The following is a 25266-nucleotide window of genomic DNA, read 5'->3' as shown; positions in this document are numbered from 1 at the left end:
CAGGCTTTCCTTTTCCTTTGGGAACCTTTCAATCAAGAAACTTCCCGTGCGAGCTTGCTGCAGCAATTAAAGGATGATAAAGGAAGCTGGGAATGGGCCTGGCTCTCAAAGGCTCCATGATTGGGGATTACAAAGGTGGAATAAGGATTTGGAGTGATTTCTGTTGAGTTGTATATGGCAGTACACATGGACGTCTACTCAAATTGTTGCAGTTTTCACATCCCTTTAGCTTAATTTTTTAAATCAACATTTCTGCGTCATACGGTGTGCCATTTTATAGGAGGGGCATGAACAGACAAAAGAATATCAGTTTACCAAGCTCCATGTCCCATGCTGGGCTGAAAGAACTGCTTTATAATGACTGTATGAAGTCACTGAGACACACTAAACCTACAGCCACTCCGTGCTATCCTTAAAATCACTTTTTTCAAGGCGGATTTGCAGTTGGTGTGATGGACCTTATGACAACACAGAATCATTACATCCACTATCTCCTAATAAATTGTGGAGCATACTTAAAGAGAGTTTTTACTAATAGTATTTTATATATTCCTCCAACCTGAGTAAAAGTAAAAATCCTTTGCACCTTTATCTTGGGAAGCACCTGAGAAGCTCAGTTCAAATAGCAAGCCTGTGAACACATGAAAGTCCCAAACAATGCAGACACAGACAAACCAGATGCGAAATTGAAATTAAGATACTGGTCAAAATAGCTATCTGAAGACATATGAAAAGCAAGATGTATAAAATATCATCCGTACAGATTCATAACAGAGCTGTACCTTCTAGAAAAGTTGATCTGTAGTCTACAGATTCACTTGAAACCATTTCTGTTGTTGGACTTACACTCCTTGCGCTCACCAGCCTGTCCAGGTGAGGAGTGTGCACTCTGCCATCATAGCGCACTAGGTCACTTCCCAGATCTGAACAGGAAGGAGAAAGAAATATCAGAAACCCCTCATGTTTACTGTGTGCCAACTTTCATTTAGTTATTTATTGAAGTTTAGGTGTTCTGCTCTGCTGGGAAGAGGGTTGGGTTGTTGCTGAAGCCGACATGGGCAGGACTTGAACTTGAGCTATTTGTACAGCCCAAGATTTGCTGTAACTTGGGTTAAAGCCCCACTCTTGGCCACACTAGAAGACTGAAGAGAGCTTTGAAGCCTCTGGGGTCAGCTTCATGATCTGACTGTGATACTGTGTCAGAACAAGAACTGCTTATATACTAGCTCCCCTCCTCCTCCCCCCTTGGGCAGTGCAGCAGTTCCCACTGGAAGGAAACCCAGACATGGGGGCCAGAGAGGAGGCACACTCTGACCAAGTTCCTGATTTGGGTGAACAGGAGTCCAGGACCCTGCAGTGCTCTGTGGCTTGCACAACTTAGGCACAGCTGGGAGGACTACAAGGCAACGGGATGAAGCTGAAGTACTCATGATTCCACGCATGTCATTTACTCGTCCCCTCTTCCAAGGCTGATTGGGGAAGAGAAGTTACTAAGTTTTCCTAATAGCTCAGAGTTCCTCTGAAATCCTTCTCCTTTAGGCATAGTGTGGCCCTTCACCCAGCTCAGGGAAGAGCCAAGGGCTGAAATGCAACTAAACATTGGACTTGATTGTGAAACCTCTGCTGACAGGTTATAACAGGGCATTGCATGGCAGTTAAGCAAAGCATAAATTGATGTCAGTTTTTAAAATCTAAGATATAATGGAGTTATTTGATGGAATTAACTATGATGGACCTTTAATTTGTTTCTTCTTCCTTCTCCAGAGGAAAAACACCAAAAAGATGAAAATTAAAACTGATGTTGAAACAACTCCAGCAATTAGTCCCGTGAAATTCTGATCTTGCCGGATCAGCACTTTTCCAATAACTGTTGACAAAACTTCTTGCTTCCACTGAAAAAAACAAAGAAAAGTAATAGTGTAATGATTTCAAAAGACAAGTAAGAAGTAGATTATTAGTACTAAAGTATGAGCTGGTATGTCCCACATGTATTAAATCTTGATTTTGTGATGCTGTACTGCGATAAGACACTGGGAGTGGAGAAACTGTTCTATTGGTGCATGCAAAAGCTGATCTACATTTTAATGATTTATTACATGCCTTCAAGAGCTCTGGTAGTGACACAGCTATGTATGTGCTACACCACACACACTCTGGATAATGGGGTTTCACTGCTACCAGATGTTAATTCAAAATGCTAAATTCATATTTTTACTCAAATGGTGCACAGAAATGTATGGGCCTATGAATATATGGGCTGAGATGTACATTAAAAAAACATAGCCCAAATGTCTTTAATATGTGTCTTTCTGGCATAAATACGCTGTAACATCAAACTCTCTCTCTGTTGACAGCATGCCTGCATTTTAGTTCCCAAGGTCACGTGAGCCCGTCCCTTGCCAGCTTCTAGCTTGTCAACAGTTTAAAGAAACAAAACAAAAAAACAACCCCAAAAAATCAACAACCAAACAAACACCAAGCAGCTAACAGGGAAAAACTGTTTTAGGTCACACGGCACTAGCTCAGTCAGTTGGAATGCATTTGGCCATCTTTTCTCTTCCTCCTGTGGAATTCATTCCTCTGGGTACTGTAATGATGGATTTGCCCGTCAAAAGAGCAAATTTTCTTCTTCGCTGGGCAGACTGCAATTTCTGAGGCTCCTTGCCAGTAAACAAGCAGAAACCTTATTTAACCCCTTTATGTTGTGTTCTTTTCTATGTACAAAATACATGTCACGCATATCTGTTTCTTAGAGGTTAAGGAAATATCACATAGTAGAAATGATTGAATGTAGTGCCAGTCCCGGTTGTGTATGTAAAAATACAAACAGGTACAGAATGCAACATGTGCACAAGTATTATATGAAACTAGGCATTTACAGTTCTGGGAAACAGATACACCAAAAGGAGAGCTGCATCTAATTTTATACTTTGCCTGATACATGCAAGAAATTTAATTTGTACTTTTCAAAATAAATTAATATTAAAATAAATTAATATTTACTCTATTAATAAAGCCAATTAGTTATTACTATTTACTTAGATTGCAGTAGCACATAGGAACACCATTCACAGCCCAGGATCCTATTGAGATGAATGCCATAAAGACACAGAAAAAAATAGGTGGCCCCTGCTCCAAAGATCTTACGTAGACTTTGATCCTTATCACACTTACATGACTGGCAAAGTCTCCACTGTTTTGAGTGAATCGGAGCCCATGATCAGCAAATTTCATAGTTTAAAGGTAATCCCATTCCGCTGTGATTTTCTTTTTTTTATACTTAAAAAAATACAGATACTGAAAGATTTGTGTCTTATTCTATGAATCAGTAGGTTAAAACTGTCTACAATTTGCAGTAGCACTCTGAATGACTCTAGTGAGACCACCTTTAAAACAATAGTGGAACTCAAACATTTGTCCTAAGTGTCTGCATCTTACAAAAATAATTGAAATGGAATTATAAAAAGCAGACAAAAAATTCTTTCAGAAAGGATCGGTCCTCTTGATGGCAGCAAGTTTTTTTGCTGAAAAAAGGGCTTGTGAGCTCCACAGTAAACCTACTCCATTATAGCTTCCTGTTCTTCTCCATATGATTCCTCTTGTGTTTGGATTAATAACTATCATTTTATTACTGTGCTTAGTTTAGGTCCTACTTTGTGCCTAAGGCTCCAGAAGGTCTTTGTACAAATAGGAATAACAACAATGACGACAATATTTCTTTTAAAATAGTCAATATTATTTGAATTTCTATCCCAAACAAACAGGGATAGAGATATCTCTGTAAATACAGGCTTAGGCTTAAATTTAAAGTTTATAGGTTCAATAGTGACATTGGTAATGATAATAAAAATGGCATTAATATCTCATGTCTGGTGTAGCTGCCTCACCTCTATATTTAGCTCGCTGTTGGATTTCAGGAGATCGCTGGGAACCGTACACAGAATTGATTCTGACTGCAGGAGGAGGTTTTCGCAGCTTTTATTTCCAACTTTTAGCACCTCTCCTTTAACAGCTTCTGAATCAATATAATTTCCCTTGGAAAAAAAAAAATCAATTTCATATTACATAACATCTCATAAAAGTTAAGAAATCCTTTTATTACCTTGGAAAATGTTTTAATGGAAAAACAATTGTGAAATAAAAGACTAATGCAAATTTACATTGCCCTGTCAATATGTGTGTATCAGGTTTTTTTCATGTAAATGGGAGTTTGACAGACAGCCCAGAAGGGGATGATAAAGTTTATGGATAAAATCTGCTGTCACTAATACTCATACAACCCATACAGACTTCTAAAAATGTAGATGTTCGAGGGATAAATCTTGTTGGTCTTGTTTAGATTTTTCCATAATTTGCACAAGAAGGGAGGCATTATGTGACCCTTTTTGTTTATACAAAACTGGCATTATATTATCCACAAACTAAAGGCATCTCAAAAATTTTGTTTTGCAAGTGGTTATGGTAGCAGGAGTGAAGCTTTCAAAAAGAACTAATTAATTATAATCACAAAAATGCACAAATCTGTAAAAATCACATTCCACAGACCAGAAAGGAACAAACCCTGGTAAAGGTGACAGCACAAAAAGTGCACTCCCTCCTCAGAAAACCTGCTTTCACATCCCAGATTTGGATGAAATATTATTCCTTCTGGTATTGTGATAGTAGTGTCCAAAGGCCAAGTTTGGGATCTTTTGTGCTCAGGACTGCACCAGTATTTAAGAAGCTACCCTACCCCATGTACAGCCCAGCTTAAGATGAAAAAACAGGCATATTAAGCAGGTTTAAAAGGGGAGAAAGGAGGATGGGGAGTAACACAGGCTATTTATGTGGGCTGGATCTGGGAGGTTTTCATGAGAAGGGAGGAAGATATCATGGCTGACACTGCTATAAGGCCTCATATACTGGAAAGAAAACAAGAATCCCATTCTGAGGGGCTAAAAAAAATCTTATTTTGGCATATGTTTTAGGTCTGCTGCAGAATCAGACTGAGCCCTGGGAAAATTTTAATAAACATACAGGAGAGCCAGTTTAACGTCCTATTTTGACTGGCAAAGCCACACCCCAGGTAAATGCTTTTTAATCGCTGGCCAAAAAAAGTCCATTTTGCACCCATCTTCTGTCTACTTGGAGACATTCTCTTTGGTGTTAATTAAGTAAATATTCAGTGCGCCAGGGAGCATGTGATTGACTGCTTATTGCTTATTAGTATGGAGACTTGCTGCAGATTGTGAGCCATTCATGTCCAAATCTTTCCTTTGAATGATGTACCTCAAAAGACTTGAATTTGAGTTTTCCATCTTCAGGATAAATATATTACCCTGGAGAGTGTGGGTAAGTGGCCTCTTTTCCTTCTACACCAAATCTTAGCATTTTTTTCTCCACCAAAACTGATACTTAACCAAAGGGGAAAAAAACCCCATACTGATGTTTCCTAAGGTAGTCCTTAGCCAGTTATAATGACGATAGTAGCTTTTTACTTACTACCTTTACGTTACCATTAATATATTATAGTTTCAATATATTCACTATAATATCTCTATATTAAGAGTTTCAAAAATCTTTCAGCAGTGGTTTTGCTCTTCTCAGGACCACAGAATTTGCCTATGATTTTAAGAAAAGGAGGAAACTGGGAAACAATATTTCCTATTCTAAAATGCATATTACCCCTTCCTTGCTAAGCAATGCACCTGTATGCAAGCTAGAGAAGCTCATTACTGGACTGAGTAGTTGCTGCAAACCAATCTGATAGATCAATTACCACACAACTTTAGAGAGAGGGGAGTAATTTGGGTGAAAGTCTAGGAGCAGTAGAAGGACCACAAACCAAGGCATGGAAATTCTGAGATTTGTCAGAAGAATTTTTGAGGTTCCTAAGCAGAGCCAGTTGACTTGGGAAGAATGAGGAGTTACTGCAGTTGCAGAGCTTCCACTTCAGCTTGCTCAGAAATACCAGGGTTTCCATATTGCACTCTCTTGGACCAGACATTGAGAGAAACATAATTTCTATGTAATGTGGAAGAAGATTGAAAATAGAGTGACCTATAAATACAAGAGGAGTTCCTTAAGAGTGTCTCATAAAGAATGTGTTGTACTGGCTTAGGAATAGAGTAAGTAATTTAGTAAGTCTTGTCCTACTCTGAGTTTTAGGACAAATGTACCAGAGGAGAGCCAAGATCTCAGAAGTTCTGTGTAACATGAAATGACAATTGTACTACTTATTTTTCTAGTGGAAGATTTGTATTTATAAATACACTTCAGTCACCTAGAGGTCCATTCCTAGGCCTCCTCTGGAAGCACGCAGAGAGTCCCCGCACTGGCTTGGTGCATAAGCACAACCCCAGACCAGGCCAGGCCTCTGGGCAGACTGAAGCAGGATGCTGTTTCTTTCCTTCTTTATTTGGGTTTTTTTTTCACAGCTAGGACACATTGGGCTGTCAGCAGGCCAGCTTGCAGATCTTGGGTCAGTGGCTCCTGCGGGAGGCAGCAAGTAGACTCTGTCCTCTTCACTAGATTCAGGTCTTTGGTTGTCCCCAACAGTGAAACACCAGAATTTCTCCCGCCCTGAGAGCTTCCCGCGTTGGTGGGAGACAGGAGCACTTCTGAAGTGCTGTCTTCACAGTATTGAAGCAGAGAAGTGCCTCAAGCCACTCTGCCATGACCCCTCTGACTGGGGCATGGTGGGCACTGAGAGACTTCAAAGAGCCACATACTTGGCAGAGGAAGACAGTGATGATGTGGGACCTTGAGAGGCTTGGTAGTGTGGAAGACAAAAGGGCTGGCACTGAAGACAAGAAGGGCTGGCATTTGTGGCACACAGTGCCCTGACTGTGTTTTAGATAGAAGACTTAATGTTTTCTTGTGTGTAACATTTTCTTACAAAAACATCTTATGGTCATCAGGGGAAACCAAACAGAACCTTTCAATTGGTACCTACTGTCATTTGATGAAAGCCAAATATGTCACACTAGATTAGTTTGATTGAAAAACTTGTGATAAAACTCCCTCCACCCCTCTGAAACTAATTAAGAAAAAGATAAAAGAACTTTGGTTTGGTAGAACAGACTGTTCACTGAAGCAAGCTGCCATTTAATTTCATGCTGAGCTTGCTTAATTACTGCACAAAATATGACCATGAGGCATGTAAACTTGTGTGTGTATATTTTTGAATGTGGGTATGGGGCAAGAGAAAAGAGTTGCCAATATGGCTTGTAATGATCTTTTGGCTCCCGACTATAATTTCTGAAAGTCGCCTCACTGTTTTGGTAGAAGCATCCCACTATAACTAATTCTATTTAGAGGAAGATGTTAAATTGGTGCTTGTTCATGCTTTGTTCTAGGAGACCAGCTTTCACTAATGTTATTCTCCAGTCTGTTGCCAGGAAATAATCAGGGCATTAGGCTTAGGTAGACATCTGCCTTGGGTGCCATGGCTACAGGTGACATCAATGCTACAAAATTGTGACATTGGTCAGTTGTCAGTGGGACAGTCCTCAGCCAGCCTTTCTCATCTGAATGGCTTCTTCCCAGCAATGAATAGCACTAAGAACTTCTCCTTAAGGGAGAATAAAAGGTTCAAGAGTAAAAGAAAGAAGAGAGTTAAAAAACACCTAATTTTTAACCTCAGTCCCTGGGAAGATTGTGGAGCAAGTCTTCATGGAAGCTTTTCCAGGGAGAGGAGGGACAAGAATGCAATTGGGAACAGCCACCATCAGTTCCTAAGGGTGCATTTTGCCTGAGTGGCCTGATTGCCTTCTACGAGGAGATGACTGGTTCTGTAGATGAAGGGTGAGCACTGGACAACATTTAGCTTGATTTTAGCAAGGTTTGCAACACAGTCTCTCCTAGCACTGAAAACAAATTGGGATGATAGGGACTGGATGGATGGACCATAAGGTGGGTGAAAAACTGACTGGCCATCAGCTCAAAGGTTAGAAGTCTACAAGTGGCATTCTGCAATGGCTGATAACTGGGACCAATACTGCTTAAAATCTTTATCAACAACCTGGACAAAGGGACAGGATGCACTGTCCTTGCACTTTCAGATGTCATCAGATTTAGGAAAATTACTAAGATACTGGAGGGCAGGACCACCGCTCAGAGTCACTGTGGCAAGCTGGAGGAGTGGGCCAGCAGGAACCTCCTAAATTCATAAACCTCATAAATTCAACAGACAGATGCAAAGTCCTGCACCTGCGGTGGAATAACCCCATGCACCAGGACAGGCTAGGGACAGCAGGGTAGCAAGACACTCTGCAGGAAAGGGCTTGTGGTCCTCATGGACCACAAGGTGAAATGAGGCAGCAGTGTGCCATTGTAGTGAGGAAGGCTCACCACATACTGCAGCAGCAGCAAAGCCAGTAGATTGAAGGTGATTGTTTTCCTCTGCTTGGCACTTGTGAGACCACACCTGGAGAACTGTGTCAAATTTTGAACCCCACAGAACAAGAGAGATACTGACAAACTGGATGAAGTACAGCAGAGGGCCACTGAGCTAGGAAGGGAGCTGAAGCAGAGGATGCATGATGCAAGGCTAGTGGAGCTGGGTTTTTTTAAGCTGTAAAATCTCCATTCTTGGAGATCTTCAAAACTCATCTAGACAAGGCCAAAGGCAACCTGATCTAATTTTTAACTTAGCCCTGTTTTGAGCAAGGGGGTTAGACTACGAAGACCTCCAGAGGTTCCTTCCAATCTAAGTTATTCTATGATTCTTCTCAAATTAGTCTTCTTTCGAATTGGCTTATACGCATGACCTGGAAAATACTGGAAAACACTGCTGTCACTGCACAGAGGCACTGAGCCATGCAGCAGCTATATATTCCCAGCTGTCTGTTGACACACACACCAGAACTCTTTCTAGCATTTCTCCGAAACTGAACAGGACAATTGCTCTGCATTGAGGAAAAGGTGATTGTATGGCCACAAGTTCCAAGTAGAAAAACCAAACAAAGAATAAAAATCAGACTGATTATTCTTTGCAATTTCCCCAAAACACTGTGTGGAGACAGATCAATATTAAGAGTTTGACTGGAACCCAGCATGGCTGACAGAGGCTCTGAGGTAACTCCCTCTGATTTCCTGCAGCTCAGGAGCTGGCCCACTGGACCATCTTGGGAGTCAAAGACCTCAGGGCTTCAAGATTTCATGACTGTCATAGGGGAAAATAGTTTTGTCTTACAGAACTATGGAGGAGCTACACACAGAGATGACCCCAACATTAAGACTGACTCTCTTCTGTAAAGCATTTTTTATAGATTATATTCTATATAAATTACAGATATGCTATATAAATTACTTGTACATAATAATACATTTTCATAAACATCCATTGTAAATTAGAAATACCTGTATTTATACTGTTTCTATTTGATACTCTCAGAAAAGCACTAGATTTCAGGAAATCGGACTCTCACGAAATGGATTTAACTTTCTCTGCAGCACTGTAGTAGAGAGCAGCCTGTGCCTGCAAGGGCCCTGAATTCCTAAGAGATGTTTCTCAGTGCCATGTAGGCTATTCTCAATGCTCTTTTAAAAAGCACTCAGCATCAACTTTGCATTTTTCATGGATCCATAAATATTTAGGCTACAGTGGTGACTGATCCTCATGAGTGACTTTGTGCACAGGCCAGAGTTTCCCTCAGCTCTAGAGAGCCACAGCCACTAGGCCACTTTCTAAAGGCAACTCCACGTCTTTCATGAGGAAGGACACAAACCCATGTGACAGTAAGAGCCACGACTCGCACGCAGACCACACGCTTCAGGTTCTGGGCTGTTGGCCATGTTTGATACTGAACTGGTGACGCAACTCATCGCAATCAGAAGCTGATGCAGCGTGGTCCTCCCACGAGGACCAGGAAAGCCCCTCTTTCACCCCACCTGATGCCAACAATGACCCTGGTATATAAATTTGTTTTCAGCTCTACATCTTTTAAGTTGTGACATCTGGGGGCTTGGGTGAACACAATACCGAACACACTGCTCTCTCTGCCCTTGCTTCCTTGGGGCTTCTGTTATTTCATCAAAATATCTGTTCCACTCTGTGCTGCTGATATGCGCTTGCGAACAATTGGAAAACTTATTTCAGCATTTCTTACCTTAATTTCCAGAATGTTTTGGTTGCCTCTTGAGATGAACACCGGCTTTTCAAAATGCTTAAATACAGGATTATTTACATAATCAAAATCAAAGTACAAAGAGCTGACACCATCAAAAATAAAGAACACTTTGGTTACAAAGGGTGGTTGGAGATTGAAGGCTTTCAGTGAAGGAGTTGTACAGCAGATTATCTCTGAGCTAGAGCGGTGGCTACACGCCTATAAGAAAGAAAGAAAGAGGTAATTGCAGTAAGTACGTGCATAGGAAGTCACTGATGACCGTTACTGTTCTTTAACAATATGCGTATATTGAAAAAATAAACACCAGGGGTCTTGTTCTTCTTTAACCAAAGCAAAATCTTGATCACTGCTACACAGCGTTTATTTAGAGCTGGGAGAAAAGTATAAAAGCTTCATGTCAATGGTGTTTGCACTCTTGTTGAGGAAATGTTCAAGTAAACAAGCTTCCTGGCCTGATTGTTCACAGCACTTTTAAAGTAAATATTTTGCAGATAATTAATGGAAAATTATTTCCAAAGCCAAGGACCATTAGGAGGCTAGCCTGATGTACTGAGCAGCCACAATTCAACTTACCCAGCCTATATCAGAGTGACTGCCACATGGGTTTTTCTTCCTTTTTTACTACCAAAGCAATAGCAAGGGACCAGAGGAGAAGGTAAAGACAAGGCCAGTGAATCTGACTGAAATAGCGGAAAACAGAAGTAAAACACCATTTACCCACAGCACAGCTAAATTGCTATGGTTCCAGAAAGGCACTACAGACTCTGTCAGAAAGTGCTTTAAAGCCAAAGCCCCCGTGGGATTCTGGGCCATGAAAGCTCAGCAAAGTGTATCTTCTTTCTAAAAATGTATGCGTAAGGCCCCGGACACGCAGCATTTGGTGCTTTAGTCACGCAGGTGTCACGCAAGTCCCTCCTGGGAGTGTTGACTGGGGGACATGCTTCACGTAGTCTCTCAGATCAGCAGGGATGAGACGTTTGCCCCTCACTGCAGCGCGGCAGCTGCCTGACAACGGGCGTGAAGCCACGCTTGCCCCTCACTCCGCCGTTATTCCTCGTGAGGGCCTGCTCCGGAGGTGCGTCCTGGGTGAAAGCTGCTGGTGCACCCCACGCTCCAGGAGACCTGCCAGAGCACGGTTTGTGCCGTGGGGGTGTGATCCAGTGTGAAATGTCTGGCCCGGGTGCTTCCCTCCACCCCATACTGCCTTGACACAGGACTTGTGAGACAGGCGGGATGGACCCAGGTACTTCCTAAAAGGACTGCTGTGTTGCAAGCAAGGACAGAGGGGATCTGCAGGCAGCCTGATCTGAAGCTGAGTTTAGGCAGTTTGCAGGGATAATATGAATCCTTGCAGATGGGATTCATCCAGCCTGCATCCAGACACCTGCACTGCAGTTAGTTGTCTGAACTGCCTTTATAGCCAACAGAGAGAAACAGGCTCACCTAGAGTGGGATTCATCTGATCCATTTTAGACAACAGCTCTAATTAGATTAACGGTGCTCTAGAAGGGTCAACTTGTCTTTCTTGACTGTGAAGGTTTCTACACGACTAATTTGATTATAATGTCAACAGCACATCTACAAGCGTCGATGGGAGGCACGGTGGGTGCTGGGCAGCATCACGCAAGCTGCAGAGCGGTTTGGTTGTGACTGTATCGTGTACTTCCTTCTCTGTGCCTCCCTTTCACACTGCCTACCGTGGATATGGTTGAAGGAATTCTGGCACAAACAGAGTTGCTTCAGCTCCACACAAGTATTTCTCTTCCAACTGTATAAACCTCCTGTAAGTAGTTCCGTGTACACTGTGCCCTGACAGCAGAGATTACACTTTTTTTTTTTTTTTTTTTTAAATATAAATAGAGTGGCTGACATCTGCCCCGGTGAGAATGGGGCTTAGCTCCTAGTCATCATAAATCTTACGTTTATTCTACCAGCAATTTCCCTGGAAAACCCAACAGTGCTGTTGAATACCTTTGTGCATCTAGAGAAGGCCAAAAAATACATATTTTTCTGTTTTGTTTTTCAAATTAAATTGGTTCTCATTATAAAAAGCTGCCTGAAGGAGCTGTGAAATTAGTTTACATTTGTCTCTAATATGCTAAATTAATGCAATGTAATTTTGGTGTTTCAATTCAGCAACATAACCGTTCAAGCTATATCAGTTATATACTCACATTAGCTTGAAAAGTGGGATTAAATTATCTACAAATCAGCACTTTTAGTTATCACCACAGCAATTCATGTTTCTGTGCATAATACTGTGAAATCTTGAATCTGCTGAGGGAAACATTTTCAAGGCTCTGAAACTGAGCACTAGAGTTTTAGAGCTTTACTACAAGGGTTATCTGTCTGTGAGGTGAGAGTTCGGCACTCAGTTAAATAACTTGGTGTAGCCCTCAGTGATGTTAACGAGACTTGCACCCATGTAACTAACAGCCCGTTTAGATTCCCAGCACAAATTCAGAAATATTTGTGCAACCCCCATGACAACAAGGTAAGCCGTGGGACACAAGACAAAGCAGAATTTCGTTCCATTTGCCTACAGTATTAGACTGTTCTTCCTCTTCTGTTCTTCCTCTTTTGAATACCTTGTTATACACCATTGACTATATCTCAGGCTTTGTTATATCACAGGGATCTAGAAATTCATTGGAATCAGTATGGTAATAATAAGATGCATCATTAGTATAATGGATGGTCAAGCCATACTTTTCCATTATATATGAATATTTGTAAAGATATCTATCATATCGTGTCGATTCTAAAAAGGGATTACTAAAATATATATAATTATAAACCCAAATATGTCCCAGGTAATCATTATATTTTTGATTAATGTAAATTCATTAGACTTTTTATCTACTGTAGAGTAGTGATGTCCCTTAAATGAATAGCAGTGGTATTCATAACTTTGTTTGTGGCTATCTATTAGAATCAGATACTTTACTTTATCAGGCTGGTCTCTGAAGAGGAAGCTTTCAGAAAATGATAAAAATCTAATAATACTCTTTGGAGGGGATGCAATGTGACTGATTGGTAAGGTCAAGAAAAATCTTATTTGCAATGCCCTTATTGGTACATGATTTGACATGACATTTTTACCTTGAAATTGGTTTTAGCAATTGAAGAATATGACGGTTTAGTTTTCAAGAAATATTGGATTGACGATCTATAAGAAAAAAAACCCTAATTCAATCTATTGCCTTCTCAGTTAAGATACTGCCTATCACCCAGCACCTTTAACTTTTATTTAATTAGGCTTTAAAGTACATTCACTTTAAAAGCTAAGCCTACATTCTTCTTGTGACTATAATCTACATCTGAAGACAATAAGGAAGAAAAGATGTAAAAATTATGGAGCATTTCACAAGCATAAGTAAATACTAAACCCCAAAGGGAATAATAATCCATTGCACAATGTATATGACTCATCACTTAAAGGTATGTATTCTTGTTTCATTTGTAAAATATGACCCTTGAGGCAATTAATTCAAACCTGACCTACAGAATCTGAACTTCAGTGCCCAATTCAATTTTTTTCATCTGATAGAACAACAGGAAAAGTATGAGGGAGGATCTCTGAGCTCCAGAGGTCTCCCAGCAGCTGACCCAGATAAGAGAGGGGCAGTTGGATGTGTGTTACAGGATCTGTAGCAGTCAGAAGGGAGAAAAGGGCCAATTTGTCCTTTCATAAAAAGTAAACTTTTGGAGTTCCAGTGAGGAATGAAAGATGAATGAGGTTAAATACAGACCGGGAGACTCTCCAACTGTCTTTGCCAAAGGATGATTTCTCACCAGAAAGAGATGAGAATTCAGGTCTGACTTGAGGAAAGCCCATTCAGAAAGCTTTTCTGTGTAGGTGAGAAACCGAGCAGTGACACTCAGGCAGGGTATCTTGAAGATTTTTCAGAGAACTGGTTGGCTTTTGCTGCCATTTCAGGTAGCACAATGAACGGCCTAATGGATCAGTAGCACCTTTATTCTAGTTGTCTTCTTGGGTGAAGGCATGGGAGATGATACTTCCAGTCTATCGGATCATTAGACCAGAAGGTAGAGTAAAACCTCTCTTGCTCCTGGGTCTGAGAACCAGCCCTTCGGACAATACAACCAATAGCGACTGGTAGTCTAAATTCCTCCCTGGGCTTGGGATGGTCAATGTACCTGCTAGCACCACATCCCCGCCACCCTGGTGATTTCACAGTGTGGGCTTTTCCCTGACACCCCCTGCTGCACTTTTTCCTTAGCAGGAGATGTGCATGAGATGCAGATTCGGCACATAAAGAAAGGCCAGTGGTTCCCCTTTGTGAGGGAAACTCTTTGCTGGGATTCTGTGGCAGCTTTATGCCACAGAGTCAACACAGACAGAGGATCCAGCCCTGCATATCTTTGGATAGGTAGTCAGGAATATCTTCAGTAATCACACGCTTGCCATCCACAGTTTCCAAGGAATTTATTCTATCATTATTTAATAATTCTAAGGTAGACACTTGCAGGTGAATTCTAGGCATTTTGATGAGTATTATAAGTATGGATTGTTTGTGGACTTGTAAACACTGAAGAAACTTTAGGGTATTTTAAAATAATTCTCCTGTAATACAGAAGGAAAGGGTAGGGAGCAATTAAGAAATGCTAAAGATCATTCAACAGACTACTTACTGAAGAAATAATTAAAAGTCTGCGGAAAGAGATGATCTTGCATAGCTACAAGGTCAGTTGTTGAAGATCATGCATTAAAAGGTGCTTCTCCCTAATTTTGCAACCTTGCATATCTTGGGACATTCATGGTTAGAAGAGATTAAGCAGTGGGAATATACATCCAAATTAGTTAATGGATGGAATAGTAAAAACGTTACAGCAAAGAATGCCCAAATGACCACTTGTTCACTATTGGGGAATCAATGTGAAGTACAGTCTTTAAAAGAGAAAATATTGGCCTCAAGTGCTTCAGAAGCAGAAGAATCATCTAGCATGACTTACAGCAGAGGTTAGGAGACACTTATTTTGTAAACAGGCTCCTGATCAAACACCATTCCAAAATGTGCAAAGCTTTTTTACAGGCACAATGCAATGTGAAAAGAAGGAATGAGCTGCTTCCCTCCTTGTGCACCTCACATAGGAACTGGATGTGTGAGCAGAAGTGAGAGGGTTTGTGTATCCTTATGCATTACCTAGAGCTGTTGCGAATTTCTAAAGTGCCTAAATTCATATTTTTTGTTCCTAGTCAGAACAAATGGTCAAAAACCCTCATGAAATAGAAATTAAAAAGAAACACATTGCAAGCATTGAAACATATGGTTCAATAACTGTAGAAGATTTTTTTCACTCATTGAAATACCAAACTTGAAGAAGGCAAAGTATATTATTTTGATAGTGTTAACATAGAATGTAATATAAACACAACTACTGTGAACACAGTATTGAATAATTTTATGGAAATTTAAATAAATATGAAATGAAAATGATAAAGTTGAAGCAAGGCATCTTTGCCTTATAGAAGAAAAAGTTTCAGAAATACTGAACTTCAAACATGAAAGCTGAAAAGCTCAACTTAAATGTTTCTTCTATAGGGGGCTGGCATATTGTCCTCAAAACTTTTCAGTCTCAGTGAAACTGCATTTCGTATGGGGAGTTGTTCCAGAAAAGCTCTTTTACCAGTTGTACCACTCATCTTTTCCACCGGGATGGAAAGGAAGAGGCTGAGAAGAGCAAACGCCCCAGGGTGTCAGCTGGCTCTGCTCCCTGAGGCTTTGGGATCCTGAGCATGCCCGACAGCTCCTGCTGCTTACAGAAGTGACCGTCCACTCCCACTGTGACTCCAGCAGGGCTCTAGGCCACAGTTAAGCCTGAGGGAGTGAATTAAGGGCCGGGGGACAGATAGCTGACAGGAAAAGGTGAGACCTGTTTTGAATCGGGCACCACCAATTTTAGGCAAACGGGAGAGGGCCTGGGAGGTGGCAGAAAGAATGGGCAGAGCTCTAGGAAACAACACTTACCAGGAGAATTTGGAGCGGTTTGGTTTGTTTTAACTGGAAAAGAGAAAGGCTGAATCATAATGGAGTGCAAATATGTAAAATTAGCAGGGGAGACTGGTAACCTGTTGTTTGTGTCCACTGAGGGTTAAACAAGAAGATAGCAAATTAGCAGCTAGGATTTGGGTTAATTATTAGAAAGAAGTCTTTCCAAACCACTAGGTAAGCAGGTAGAGCAGCCCTCTCCAAAGCTTGTTTAAGCAAGGTTGTGAAATTTCTTTCACAAGGAGCTTTAATAACAGCCTAGACAAATATCTGTCAGGCAGTGGTCTGGGTACATTTGCTCCTGCTGCAGGGAAGCGGGCCAGGGTAGGCCTTTGTGGTCCCTCCCAGCTGTACTTTCCTTTGATGCTTTGGGATGTGTTTCAGTGCTGGCTTTGGTTTTCCCAAGAGCCAGAGTTTCTGAATGCTGACAAAAGCAGCTTCTTGGAGGAGGCTGGTGAGAGAAAACTGAAAAGAAAAAGGGCTTAAATAACAATTAAAAAAAATGACTCAGTTAGTTTGGAAGAGGAGAGCTAAGGAAGCAAAAAGATATATAACCTCAGCTATAGGACTTCTTAATCATTTTAGTTTGTATTGTACTGTTTGTCTGGGTTTGGTCTACTCAGGACCACAATGTGTTTTCTCCTTTATAAATGGGATAGCTGATCATTGCAGTGCTCTGGATCACTCCTGGAAATAGTTCCTCATCGTTTTTTATTTTTGTAATGACTGGATGAAAGTTTGGTTTTTTGGCATATCGCTTATGTATAGGGCCCAGAATCTCCAGTGTAGGATGGGGCAGGCTGCAGCCATAGGCATCCTCTGCCAGCAATTTCCTCAGTTACACTGTGCAGTCTTGTTTTGCCACTTACAAATCTTCGCTCCTCCCTGAGAACTAATATCCTTCCTTGAGAAATAAGCTCCAGGTAAAGACTAGTGGCAGAATAAATGGCAAGCAGAGCTGAGCTGCCACAGAAGCAGGGAAAGCCACTGAGTGCCAGAAGCTTTTCATTTCAGTAGAGCAAAATATATTGCGTAGGCAGTGTCAAAGTATAAAACACTCTGGATTATAATCTGTTTGAGGTTATATTCCACTCTTTGTGCAGGGAGAATGAACTTGTGTACAGCTGCTTTTACACTGGGGCAGATTCTTAGAGATCAGCAGTGGTAAGGGACAGATATCCTTATGGAAAAGGAGGGTCAGACCTGCCTCTTCTGTGTGTTGGCAAATATCACATGTGCTGCAACGTATGAAAAGAAAAAGAATAAGGGAGATGATTCTGACTGTATATGTCCATGTCTTTTTTCAATAGGAGGTTAAAAGGCAGGATGGCAGCAAAACATTGCTCAAAGGAAAGGTTGCTCCCCAATATTTGGGGGAGAGAATAAACTCTACAGTGTTCATTGCCTGGAGTTGCCAGTCACTTTTGGACAGTGGATTTAGTTCTTTAAAACTTCAGATCCTTTCAAATCTGTTCAAATTCTGAGGAAGTCCCAAATATTTGACAAGCAAGGTATGCAGAATCAGGGCCTGAAGAAAAGCAATATTGCATATTCTCACAGGGGAACAGAGAAAGCAAGTGAATGAATGATCTTTACTTCAAAAGAAACACTGCTCAAATCCACACAAAGGAAAATCTAAAGAGCTGATTTCAGCAATGATCTTTTCTTTGGAACTCTTTTGTACTTCAAAATAATCACGCCCACATTACTCAAAACCTAATAAATTTTGAGTTTGGTTGATTTCACTGAAATGTTTTGCTTTCCAACTCATGGGTAAGCTGTCTTTTTGATAACATTGAACACCGTGTTTCATTGCAGGGGCACTGATTTTCAGATTAATACCTGAACCCATTAAATTACAAGCCACGATTACATCCAGCTGAAATTCAGGTCCCGACACTCATAATACTATACAAATTAGGAGCATGAAGAATATTATGACCTTGAAGCTATAAAAGACTGCAAATTTGCAGACATACTGTTTAAAATGCCTTGAGCAAACCTAGGCCTAATACTTAGAATTCAATACAGGAAATAGTGTATGATGATCATTAGGAATAAAATGAGAATATGAGCAGTAACGGAGCATGTCATAAAGAGTGTAGCTCAATTTAGCCTTAGTTAGGCTAAACAGACCTTACAGGATACAAAAATGTTGGAGGTGCAAGACAAATGTGTAGGCAAAAGCTTACAGGAAACAGTTCCAGTACAACTAGCCAATAAATGTCATCTTTGCCTTACAAAAACTAAAGTAGATCACATGGTCATATCTGAACACCTTATTTAGATTTAGACACTGTGTGTTATCAACTCAGGTAACAAAAGAAGGCTCAGATCCCTGACTGACCCTCTGTTCATGCAGAGGTACCCAACTGCAAAAGTCCAAACCTCTCTTAAAACTTAGTTGCTGAACTGCGACAAGTTAAAAAAGATTTACCCTAATAGGTAATCTGGCAATCAGAAATTCTTCAAAATAATACTTACTTTTGATTTTATATATTTACTTTTCCTCTTTCTTTGACACTTGTTCCATTTTCATTTATATCCACAGTCATCATTTGAATATATTTCCTACCTATCACAGTAGCACTTGAATTTGACATGTGATCTGACATACCTGTATTGCATTGTTCTGCATTTAGTCACTGAATTTGCATTGTTAAATTGCAATATAAAAATCTTGTTATCAGATACTGTAAAAGCCTTATTTCTTTCGAAGACCTTTCTTGGAAACTGTTGTTCTACCCCAGGCTTAATTTCAAATTTGTTGTTGAGTTTTGCCTATGCAGTGGAAACAGTCTGTGCAGAAAACACCAAAATGTCGGTGGAAGCCCTGAAGTTTCAAGGCAAAAATCAAAGTATTTTGACTGAAAATTCTGTGCCATTCACCACACGAAGATGTCAAGATAACAGATTGTCTTCTCCAAGACTGACTCACCACAGAGAAGTTCATTCCCAGTTTAGGTACAGTAATCACCATCTGAGGAAAGCACACTGAGTTCAAGTTGATTCCCTGAGCTGTGATTGTACTTCCACCACTAGGAAAAATGGAAAAAAAAAAAAAAAAAGAAAAAAGATGAGTAGGATAATGATACATCTGCTACGATAATCTTAATTACAAAGTATATTTTAGAGTAAGTGACAACATAAAACCAGAATTAGGGATATATGGGGTGAATGCAAATACATAGCTCTGAGCAGTGAGATTATTTTTCTGGGAAACAAATTTTACACTTGCTATAACAATTAAACAAATACAGGAAAAAAAATTAATTTAAAAAATATGGTATGCCAGGATATAAAACAAATGTGTACATTTTAAAGAAGGGTGTATACCTGTACTTAGTATTTGCTAACTTACTTAACTTATTGCTTTCAGTGGTGCTGAAAAAGGTGTCTTTTTTACTGCTGACATTTTTTTGGCAAAGGCAGATGGCTTGGATTAGAGCTACTGAGACCATAAATGTGTCACTTAAAAACACGCACATACTACCGTACATATATATTCATAATATTTATGTAGCACTGGATTTAGACTATTTTAAAATCCATTTGCTCTCCTGAGTACTGCTGACTTGTCACATTAAATGATTTTTCTCACTAATCAGTGTAATGTCCAGATACAGTATAGGAGACACACTTAGCTGTACAGTAGGTATCTCAGCAGGACATCACAGGTACGCTCAGCAGCAGCTAGGAGTTAAATCACATAAAGAAAAGAGGCGCCCTTCCCCCTTCTCTTTCACCTCTGAAAGGAAATATCTGCCCTCTGCAACTGCACCATAATAGAAGCAATTGGCATGGCAGATAGAGATAAAAATGCAATTTCTTTTGATAGATTGCTGCACAGCATAGTCATTCTTCTTTCATTCATTACTTTTCTTATTTCTATAAGAAACTTTTACTCACCTAAGAAAAGATTTGGCTGGATGAATTTTTAAAACAACGGGGTCCTCTCTGTACGTGAAATGACCACTCGCATCTCGAATAGCTTCGTCAATTCCCACCCTCACACGGTATTCCTGGGGAATTCGTTGTGCTGGAGTGTAGCACTCCGCAGTGCTCGCTGATACTCTGGAAGAACAGAAAAATGCTTTCTTGTCAGCATTATGAAACATGTACTTGGTTTAAAACACGGTCCTCTAGTGAGCCACAACCTTCCAAAGGATCTGCTTGTAAAAAAAAGTCCTTAATTCCCACGCTGGATGACCATATTGCAACAAATAAGCATGGCGTGAGGTAGAAAGAGCAACACCACTGCTTAGGCTCAAGATTCATCTTAATTTGATTGACTTGCACCTTGCCTGCACCTCCCCAGTGCTGGCGACAGCCACATCAACCCCTGAACCCTGCCAAGGCATCTTCCAGCCTGGAAAACAACAGCAGGCTCCAGGTTTAAGGAGAATGGCTTGTTCTGCTGTAACCAAGGGATAGCATCTTTCTCTCTCCAATCCACAGGATTTACCCTGTGTTAAAAACCCCACAAAAAGGTACTGGTGTTGGAGATGTCCTGCCCTGGGGGCACCTGCTGACTGCAGGCACATCTGAGGGGCAGGCAGAGGGCAAGGAGAAGGGAGGAGAAGGTGAAAATTCAGGAAGAGCTGGCTGAATTCAGGCACAGCAGCAGAGTCTCTGGGATATTCACCTTTCCCTTGCTCTCTCATGCTTGGCCCTGGAAGTCCTCTTCCCACACTGAGCTCAGCGGGTGAGTGGGCAGCAGAGAGGGGGAAGGATCCTGAAGCTTGAAGCACATGAAGTATGGCAGCAGGGACCAGGGCACATCAGAGGCAAGGGTAACAACTGATTGGAGAAGCAAATGTTAACTACCAGCTGGTTTCAGTAATTTGGGCCCAACCACATCCAGGAGCCCTCCAGGTGAGGCCATTCTCAAAGGCTGTGAGAGATTGTCTCCAAATTAGACAAAAGGGGCATTTGCTGCCAATTCTGAAGCTTTCCAGGAAGGTGGCGTTCACTGTGTGCTGTAGGGGTTAGTGATTTGTTCCTATGTATCTGGAAACTTTTAACCATCTTTTAAAGGAAAAAAACAAACCCTTGATCTAGCTGCCCTCAGAACTGGGCAAAGCTGCCAGTTTAGGTGGAGAAATACCTGCCCTGAGAATCTGGTTAAGACCTGTGTAGAAGTCTCCAGACGACTTGGCTGGTGAGAAAGAGGGGTGCTGGGGCTGCTTACTGGATAAGCCCCAACTACAGGTCAATAACACGAGGTCCCCCTGATCAAAGCAGATGTCTGCCTCTGAGCTGGCTGTCATCTCACCCCCACAGTAGATGTCTCAAATGGATCAGATGAATCATTCCCAAAAGGTTTATATATTTGTCCATTAGTTGACCAGCTGAGATGATGACATCAGTAAATCCCACCCTAAACTACTAAGTAGCCACTGAACAGAAGTGCTGAAGATCTTGGTAGTGATTAAATATCAGACCTGAATACCTAAATCCCTTTCTTGATTTAGTCAGACTTAGCTGATTTGATCAAAAGCATACAATACATCATTTAGCAGCAAAGAATAAAATTTAGCTGTCCTGACTCTGAGTCTGACATTAACTAATAGGCTACCGCTTCCCCACGTTCTCTGCAAGTGTGATGTTTCTCCACTACAACTTTCCATAATCATTAGGAGAGACTCAAAATTCAGAGGAATTGTGGGACATCCTGTTCCTGGAACACAGTGGGGCCAGATTCTGCCCTTGGCTGCAGAGATGACAATTCTGGAGCCACCCTGCTGTATCTGAAAACAGGACCAAGCAGGATTTGTGCCATGGTATAATGGCTACCAAATTCAGAATGCTTGTCTGCCCATGGCAGAGAATCCGTGCTTGGTATTTAACATTTATATTAAGCTGGGATTCAAGGCATTTCCACACAGAGTGTGTCAAAGATTCTTGACCGAGGTCCTACTGGATCCAGTACAGAGCCACAAGAAATTCTGTCTTAATCCACAAAACAATTTTATATATACCAGGAAAAGTCCCAAACTGATGCTGCCTCTGGTTTGGAGGCTGTTCACTGATAGTAGCGCAGAAATAGCTGCTCCTCTGCATGGGATACACATTCCCACACTGGTCAGGTTTCCACCAAACAAACCAGTAGGAAATGGTAACCCGCACCCACTGGACACTCACTGGGAGCTGCTGGATGAACAGCAGCTCTTGCTAATACAAGAGAGAGAGGGCTGAGTGTGTGGGAGTCGGGGTGACAGAAATGATGGGAAATGGGCAGTTTCTAGTCCATTAGGTGCTGATTTGCTACTTCTCTATGCAACCTTTTAATGAGGTTAATGAAGGCATTACAGAAAAAACAAGTCTTCTCGGGAACTGTAGTCCCTTCTAGGAAACTTTCAGACATCCTAAATTGAGGATGTAATCCAGAACTGCACGCTTATTGCAGTATCAATTCTCCAATATGTAACATGAGGAGAGGAAAGCAATGCACGCATGCGGTTTTTTTAGCCCAAGACATTTTCATCAAGCCTTTTCAATATTAAAGGCATCACTTTTTAGTAAGTACATTACCTTTTCAAGGTGCATGGTTTCTCACCAACAAAAATACTTCTGGATTTTCCACTGTTTAGGTATTTTCCAGCTACAGTTAGCAATGTTCCTCCAGATTTGGGGCCATAGGTGGGAGAGATACTTGTTATTACAGGATTCTGAGGTGGGGTAAAAATAAGAACAGTGGATTGTTAAATTATTTTCAAAATGTGAAGAGGAAAAATCTTAAAACATTTATTACCATTTCCATGATGTAATAATAAAGCAAACAGTAATACAGAATTACCATACTGGACTGGACTCATGATGAGTCTCCTTCCAGTTAATATTGAAGTTAATTTTGACAATAAAGTTTTAATCATAGTGCTTACCACGTACGAAAATGTATTGAATAGTGTTTTGCCATGCCCAACAGAAACACTACTGGATATATTAAAACTTGGATTTTTTGCAGCAGGAACTGTGCATTCCAGCCTTTGGAAAACAAGGAAAAAGATGGGATTACATTTTTTTTCTGGCTTGATTTTTTATATTAAAATAGAACGACTTCAAACTCATAATAATGGAGGATCCATACTAAACAAATCATCAATCTATGTGTGTCAGGGACATTTCAGAAATAACAGCTAAAAGAACTGTGGTCATCTTCTTTAATACTAAATACAAACACTGTGGTGTTTATACTTGGCCAGAGAAAATAATTTTAGTGTATCAAATACATTTCAGAAAAAAAGGAGTATGCTAGAGAAAACAAATACCTCCCATTCAATGGCTGAGTTGGTTTTTGGAATTTTCATTTAGTGCCAGATTTTGGCAGACAACAGGATTAGAAAAAAATGCATCATATACACAAATTTGTTGTATAAATTTAAATATTACCAAAAATTAAATTCGAACTTTTGTGCCAGCATGTGTCAATGTATTACATTACATTTCCACAGTCTCATATATGAGCTAGTCTCCTTAAATCATTTTGTTTGCATTAAGACTGTTCAGAATAGCAGTTAGGAGAGCGCTCAATACTTCTGGAGGGTGACCTTTTTGCTGCTATATATATGAATAGGGAAGCCATGCCATGATTTGCACATTGCTTTGGTAGTAGATAGTCATATGCTTTGAACTGAGAGAGGATATTCATTGAACTTCCTATTTCTTCAAGATGACAACCAGAATAACCTCTGCCTTAAAGTTAAGCCATTATCCCACTGTCTCAAATACTTATTTCTGAGGAGGAGGAGGAGAGGTGCAGCTGAGGGTCATAAGCCTCTGGATGACAAAATACCTGCATCTTCTCGCACTTCTCTCCAGCAGCTCCACAGATCAGGAAGACGGAGGTGACATAACTGAGCCTGGCAGGATCCTGGCGAAAGGAACCTGTCCCCTTTTCAAACCTTTGAATAGTTTCGATCTTGCCAGCTCCCACAGATGTTGAACAGCATTTCTCAGACAAACCAGAAAAAGCTGCTGCAGGAGCTATCAGCATTAACTAGATTTATTTGATCTCCTTTTCAAGCACTTTTTTCTTGGGGAGCTTATCAAACCAAGGGATTGTTTCCTGTTTGAAATTTCAGAATTGGAGATGACACTTATAGAGTGAATGTTTATACCGTTAAAAAATCCATACCACAGAAAGAACATCTGTATAAAAGGAAATTATTTTAGGTTTCTTACTTGTTTTTGTTGCTAGATTTTGCTTCCAGAGCACAAATTTGTCCTCCGATATGGACTACTGTATTTTTTAATTCAAATCTACTATTTTTGCTGAATCCAAAGTCCCATCCACACAGTGTCAGTTTTGTCCCGCCCTCTAAGGGAGCGCTGCTTGGGAGAATCTGTTAAAAAAATACTGTGTTAGTGACATCAGGTTTCTTGAACTTCAAATGGAGTTAAAGAATGTGCAAAGGAATAATTTTAGAAAAGCATTTCTTCTGGTAGACTATGTTCTACCATTCATCTTAATTGTTCTTCACCTTTCATTTGTCACATTATGAGCTTTCTCTGACAGTAGCAATAAATAACAAAACCTATACTAGAAAGCTTTGAGGGATAGTGTTTAGGGGCACTGAACAAGCTGTGCATTGTAACAGTCTTTTAAATCCTGCCGTTCTTGTCTTTCACATCTTATTTCTGGCATGTTAAACATACAATGTACTTATTTTGTTAGAAGCTGAATGCTGAACACAAAAGAGCCCCCAAATGACCATTTTTTGTCAGCTTGATGAAAGTCAGGTTCAGAGTGAAGTAGCTTCAAAGACACCATAATCCGATATTGCATTGGCTGTGATAAAGTTAACGTGACTTCTGCTATTCTTTCCTTAAATCTTTTACATTTGGTCACCTCTAATTCCGAGTTAAAAATAAACTACCCCTCAGAAACACAGAGACAATCTACAAAGGAAATGCTTTTTTTTCTGTATATTGTAAATTGTCCTGTAAAATATAACAATGGTGGGAAAAATGTAGGAACACTATAGAAGTCTTACAAAACTCAGTAAAAGTACTGGTCAGTACTGCCTGTAAAAAAAAAAAAAAAAAAAAAAAAAAGACATTGGTTCAGGGTTTATGGGGACTTTTAACAATACTGCATAATTTTGCAAACTTACCAGTACCACTGGACAAACAACAAA

General features: G+C 40.5%; 1 protein-coding gene across 3 annotated transcripts in view; it reads right to left on the bottom strand.

Annotated features, from left to right (window-relative positions):
• The window catches only part of MET (MET proto-oncogene, receptor tyrosine kinase), a 90702-nt gene that overhangs the window by 13194 nt on the left and 52242 nt on the right, over positions 1-25266 (bottom strand). For 2 of the 3 annotated variants that reach the window (XM_075059135.1, XM_075059136.1), the window contains 9 exons: positions 24311-24471; positions 23011-23113; positions 22661-22797; positions 20036-20200; positions 19065-19164; positions 10092-10310; positions 3888-4034; positions 1736-1892; positions 783-923 (listed from right to left, as the gene is read on the bottom strand). In XM_075059135.1, the coding sequence (XP_074915236.1) occupies positions 783-923; positions 1736-1892; positions 3888-4034; positions 10092-10310; positions 19065-19164; positions 20036-20200; positions 22661-22797; positions 23011-23113; positions 24311-24471 (1330 nt within the window). Of the gene's footprint in view, positions 1-782; positions 924-1725; positions 1893-3887; positions 4035-10091; positions 10311-19064; positions 19165-20035; positions 20201-22660; positions 22798-23010; positions 23114-24310; positions 24472-25266 lie in introns of those variants that run through there. The other variant, XM_075059137.1, reaches the window with a different exon arrangement.

This window comes from Buteo buteo, chromosome 28 (genome assembly GCF_964188355.1).
Source record: "Buteo buteo chromosome 28, bButBut1.hap1.1, whole genome shotgun sequence".
Classification (NCBI taxonomy): Eukaryota; Metazoa; Chordata; class Aves; order Accipitriformes; family Accipitridae; genus Buteo; species Buteo buteo.
The sequence above is the reverse complement of the archived record's forward strand: the minus strand, read 5'-3'. Positions and strand labels throughout refer to the sequence as shown.